At 42.0% G+C, this 6167-nt stretch overlaps 1 protein-coding gene across 8 annotated transcripts in view; it reads right to left on the bottom strand.

The window, feature by feature from the left end:
- The window catches only part of LOC108625900 (serine/threonine-protein phosphatase 2B catalytic subunit 2), a 122684-nt gene that overhangs the window by 35476 nt on the left and 81041 nt on the right, over positions 1-6167 (bottom strand). For all 8 annotated transcript variants that reach the window (XM_026814328.1, XM_018026233.2, XM_026814329.1 and 5 more), the window contains exon 4: positions 2213-2324. In XM_026814328.1, the coding sequence (XP_026670129.1) occupies positions 2213-2324 (112 nt within the window). The remainder of the gene's footprint in view (positions 1-2212; positions 2325-6167) is intronic.

Genomic DNA, 6167 nt, shown 5'->3' with positions numbered 1-6167 from the left:
ATATGACTGCGTGTACCACCGGGGGTACACGTGGCCTGACGATCAAGTTTACCGTGTACCACCGGTGGTACACGTGGCACGGAACGTGTTAATAATGATTCAAGATTTTTCTTTCGAGAATCGACTATGGTTTATCGCTGTTCAAATAGGATTCAGGGTTTAATATTCACAAGCTGAGATGAAAACCGCAGAACGGAGCTTTAGATGGTAAACCATCGTTGGTATCGGGCCGCGAAGGGGCCATCGAGACCAGCCCTCAGCAGCTCGACGAACAAGAAGGATATCCTGTCAATAAAACGACCACCCCGGGACACGATCGACGGACAAGCCCAAAGATTTGTCGACGATTCAAGCCGAACAGATTGCAGCCCTGTCATTCAAAGGTCTTCAGTTTCCTCGACTGTCAAACGATTCCTGCCTCCTCCACCGAACTCCCAATTTCGAGCAAGTATTTATATAAAACTCTGACGTTCCAGGTACTTTTGAAAGTTGAAAGGTTCTCGTTTTATAGAAGCTAGCACGCGCGATTAAAGGGTAGAGTACAAAGTAAATGTTTCGTTTCTGTACACCGTAAAAGTTTGCTCGACGTCGAAAACGCCCTTTTCATTAGCCGGCTAATTAATTAAACAGTTGTCAGCGCCGATAATAATTCGTTATGCGGCCCACATACCCGACGGTTTATTCAGCTGCCTTAAACGACTGATTAATTAGCAGCGCGATCAACTAATACAATAACGAGCCGATCAGCTCGCTGCCTTTGCCCGCTGACTATGTTTAAATAATAAATGTTGCGTTATGCAAAATATGAAAGCGGAGCTTGATTAATTAATCTGTTGGATAAGTGGACTTTTATTATATCGTCGATGAACGAAACTTATGTAAACGGAAGGAACCCTCTTTAGCCCATTTTTGGATGAGTCCTCCGGTACGAAATTCGAAGTACGCAACGCGACGGGACGCGCGATCGTTTCGTTCTTGACTTATTTATTCGGGTCAAAAGCTCGCAAATGAGCTTTCTGGAGTGTCTCAGCGTCAGAGATGTCTGACTGGCGTCAAAAGAAAGTCAAGGGGGCCGGAACTCGATCCCCTCGTTAATACAACGAGGAGAAACCTGGACCAACACCGACAGGAATCTCTCTGCGCGTGGAACCGTCAACCGTGTGCAATTAACGAACGTTTTGATAATCCTGAGCTCTAACTTACGTTCAGCTTTGTCTTTTAACTTGACAATAAAGGCTCTATGCCTGCAATCAAAGTTAGTCACGAGTTATCGACTTTCAAACAGTTCCAATTGAAAACAGCTTTTCCATTATAGATTCGATAAGAACAAATAAAGAAATATTCAAGAATTTACGAAATATAAAAATACAGATATTTGTATAACAATATTTCTCGTTTCTCAATACTAAATAATTAAAAATATATAAATAGTGACGAACAAAAGTAATACTTTTATTTGTCTGATGGAATAATTTGTACTAAACGTAAAAATTGCACGTCCTTCTGAAAATAATTACAAGTGGAAACAGAATCGTTTCGAAAAACGAAGAATAATTGTTTATTTTCTCGTTCTACACTCAGCGAGAGAGTTCGTGTCAATTTGTAAGGACAAATGAAATTACGGGAATGAGAATAGAATGGTAGTGATAATCGTTACCAGGTTCCCGGTTTTCCTCCGATTCGACGCAATGAAAATCGCGAAGTTAACGCGGCGAGCCTCGTAAATACACGCGGCTTGACCCAGTATCGGGACAATTTTCCAGGATCGATACGGTGGTTTTCCGCTGCGCCACGCAGAGAGAGCGTGTCTCGAGTCTCGAGATATCGCTGATTGCACGCGGGACCCCTCTGGGATCCACGGAATTGGATCGAGTTCAACCGCGGGAACGCGTTTCCCGTCTCGACTTACTCGCCCACCCGACAAACGTATTCGATGGATTCACGGAATCGCGATTGTTTCCTTTCAACAACGATTCCATTTTCAGAACACCGAGATTTACTTCGCTTCGAGTACATCGACGAAATCGATTGATAGTTCTGTTACAAAACTCATGACGTTCGAGGTTGTTCAAACGTTTTAGTGCCAAGGGTTCGTATTAAATTAAACAACAGTTGGCCTCAATAGGAAATTAGAATTACATAGGCGACGTAAAAATAATTATGAGCTAGGAATTCCCTAATGCAAAAGTGCTTGGCAAGCGAGATTACTTACATTCTTGCTTAAACGTGAAATATTCCGTGAGATGACGGCACTCGTGGTTGCCTCTGAGGAGAAACAGTGTTGTGGGGTGGCACAGCTTAAGTGCCCACAGGTACAATACGCACTGGAACATAAAAAATAAACGAGAGAGGTGAATTATCGTTTAACGTTCAGTCGACCCGCGGGTGCTGTAATTAAAACGGTTAATCCTTAATGCCAGGCAGCGCAGAGATTTTAATTCTGACGCTACATCATCCTAGTATTAAAACCTCGTTCCATTTTCTGATTCGACTTCGGGTTTATCCGGTTTTGTAAATGCACCGTGTAATGCCGCTACCACAAATTAAATGCAAACACTGAGCCGGGCGAAATGAAACTATATAAATCGAGAAATAAATTCATACTCAGTTAATTCACAGGAAAAAAAAAAAAAAACTGATCAACACTCCAAATTAATTATCGTAATATAATTATGTCAATATCGTTATATAATTACGTCATATAATTATGTCGTAAGTATAATTAAATCAATAAATGATTTTCCTGAAAGAGTCAGTTCGAACACGTGTAAAATCAACAAAAGCACGCGGCATTTCTTATTGACTCTCCTTGCATAATGTATGAGGAGAGATGTGTGTTCGCGAGAACAACTATGGCAGTGGTTCAGCCAGAATTTCGGGAAACGCGAGACGGAAAGGCGTGAAACGCGGAGACTCGGACGATGGTGTTATTTATCCGGCCCCGGCACTCGTCTCTATTTCTCTCCGCTCTGGCCTGGACCGTCCGCAATAATTTATAACGCCGCCATAGATTACGCCGCGAGTTGGAACGTGGCCCCGGTCTGGTGACTCGTGTCGCGATTCGTTATAAACGCGTCGCCGGATTTGTTTAACCCTTTGCCGCCTTTGGTTCGGGTCAGACTCGTCGCGTTAACTGATTCATCGCTCCTACTTTCCTGCGTCCTCGTGACACTTGGCTCTTTTCATTCGTTAAGCTAATGTCACGGCTAGGCTCCGGATTTTTATGGAAATTAACGTACTCGTCACGGCAATTTAGAGAACGAGACGTCGTCGAGAAGAATTCGCTTCATCCTTCAACGTCTTGAATATTATTTTCATTTTTTATACTCCTCAGATATGATCATTCTATAAATGCGTCGAATCCAGTCTATTTATGAAACGAGGAGTGGATCATCGATTGACACTAGAACTACCGATGTATTTTTACATGAGCAATTATCCATTAAAAACTCGTCATTTTTCCGTCGTTCTAGTGTTAAAACAGTAAAGCATCGATGCTTCTTTTGAAAGATCAGAGGTATTCGCCATGACGACGAACGGGGCTTTATTTCAAGGCGTTAATTGACTGCACCGGGCGGACGACGAAATTAGCGGAATTGGCATGCACCAGTGGAACAAAAACGCCTACGCCAGAAACCGTCGTTTACATTTCAACGCAACTGGCCCGAACGTAATTAATCTCGCGAAATATACGTTCAGACTCTGTACCATCGGTTATGACTAAATAAAAACGAGCACATCTTGACGGACAGGTACGATCTCTTTATTCGAAACGGACGAGACTGGCTGAAAATTAATTATAAGCTAGCAAACAATATTCGAAACCACGCCGCATTGGTAAAATCGATTTTGTGGCCAGAGAGGGAGGGGACCCGAGCCATCTTTTAGTCATCGTGTATACATTAACCGGTTTACCAGGTATTAATGCAGCTTCCGTTCAATCGTATGTATAAGCAGAATATGGATTTCGATTCTGTCGATTTGGACAACATTTCGATTAGTCAGAACGTGATTGACGAAAAGTTATCTAATAATTTCGTCGTATCAAATCGAAGGCAATTGTCACTTGCAACTACTCGTTCTAAAGCGTTATTGAATAATAATATAGTATTTTAAACAAATAGTGGGAACACAGTTTTTTAAATGAATGATTGAAACATTGTTGTTAGAGACGTGATCATCTAATGGTATATCCTAGGGACAATAACACGTGAATGATTTAATGGGCTTTTGTTAATTCGGTAGGCGAGCCGAGTGCCGGGTAATTACTCGCGGCCCGATTGCCTCCCCATTCGACGGGCTGATTAATAGAAATTCGGAAAATGATCGATGCGCGCTGCGTTTCCCCACCTTTTGTCCCACGCGGCCGCGATTATCCGCGCTCATTATCCCGTGTCTCTATTACGCGTTATCATCCCCGTGTCCCTCGTCACCATCGAGCCCATTTTCCTTTTATCATCCGACACGACGCTCTATTTCACGTAAAACCTGCCATAGTAATGCGTACCAATTCCGTGAACCAATCTCCACGGTCATTGTTCGCGATCTCTCGTTGGAAAAAAAAGAAATGTTTGATCTTTTTAATTACTACGAGAAGAGTCTTTATTATCTACTTTTTTTCTTCTAAGAGAGGCAAGATGTGATTGAAAAAGCTTGAGCGTGGGATCGCGAGGACGGAGGAAACGGCAGCCGAGGACGGAAATCTTAACTGCTGCGCAATTTCTAAAGCCAGTAGGCAGGCACAATGGAAATAAGAACGACGCGAGCGTATTACTTGGCCTCGACTCCCTCGCGCGCTGGACATACATTAGGTAACGCACGTGGAAATCTTGGAAATTCATGGCTCGAGAATTTCATCGCAGCTTCCCTTCCTATGGGATATTCTTCCTTACTTCCTCCTCCTTCTCCTCCTCGTACCCGATATTGTCGCTTCGAAAAAGTTTGGAATTACTTGCTCGATAAGAGGATGGAAACTCGAGTCTCTTTAACGGCAAATTTTCTTGGCAAAGAGATTAAAATCTACTGAAACTCGTAGACGTTAATACGAATTGCTCTACTTTTCAAATTTAATAATATATATCGTCGCTCGAAAGTATGTAGATTCCTGACTCGATACAACATCTCGTTTGTCAAATTGATTTAACTGTTGTGAAAAAAATCAGACACAGGAACATTCGTAATGAACAACATTTATCTTGGAATAATATGGAAATTAGTAAAAGGATGTGCACGAAGAATATCTAATAACTTTCTAAGGCAGTACGAAATAAAGTACAACTTGTCAATGGTTTGTCTACTCTTAGACAGCTTTAACAGTCGAGGAAGTCTTCGCATTGGTCTGAGTAATAATCTATGTCGAATCATACTTTCTGACAAATGTCATGTGTTGTTACACTTACTGACATGTTTAAAGAATGAATTCTTCAACGGAAACAGGCAGCGACGAGATTCGAGTTGAGTTAAACTTAATAAAGCGTCACCGAATTGGCTCGGTGGAATCCACCTAGTGATTTTCCGTAGACGCGGCCGAACGCGATTACCTATTATTGTTCGCAAGCGAAAACGGCTAGCCTGGTCGAGACAATTCTTGGTCACGATGGTCGCATGACACCAGTTAGCGATGCACGTGATTTATCGGTTTGGCAAACAGTCGTGCAGCGTGCCACTCATCTAGACGACGACGACGACGACGACCATAATCATCGTGTGTGGTGTTAGTCATCGTGCCAGATTCCCTTGTCTTTGGCCGCGTCACTTCGTTTGTTTCGGATTAGTAGAGTTGTCTCGTGTAAGCCCAAGCGTAAACTCCGCGAGAACAACAGCCAGAATTTTGTCAAGATTTTCTTGTCAAGAGTCAGACCCTTAATAACTGTCGCCAAAGAAAACCATTTACCACGTTTGTTTCTAATGATGTAATAACAAAACTGTTGTGTGAAATTCCTCACGGATTCCTAGGAAATGTTCAGAAAATTGGAAACTCTCTTGCTGCAGCTTTTAGGTGAATTAATAGGTTTGTTTTGCTAAGACTTAGATCCTTAATAATGGTCTTTAACACTAGAAAGACTGAAACTTAGTATATACCTATATTGGCCAAAAGCAGTCAAAATGACTGCATTGTGAAAGAATAATGTGTAAAGAGATTTGTCTAAAATTAATTTTTAATATTT

Source organism: Ceratina calcarata, unplaced genomic scaffold, assembly GCF_001652005.2.
Source record: "Ceratina calcarata isolate Rehan_Ccalc_2016 unplaced genomic scaffold, ASM165200v1 scaffold379.2, whole genome shotgun sequence".
Taxonomy (NCBI): domain Eukaryota; kingdom Metazoa; phylum Arthropoda; class Insecta; order Hymenoptera; family Apidae; genus Ceratina; species Ceratina calcarata.
This window is presented reverse-complemented; position numbering and strand designations above follow the sequence as displayed.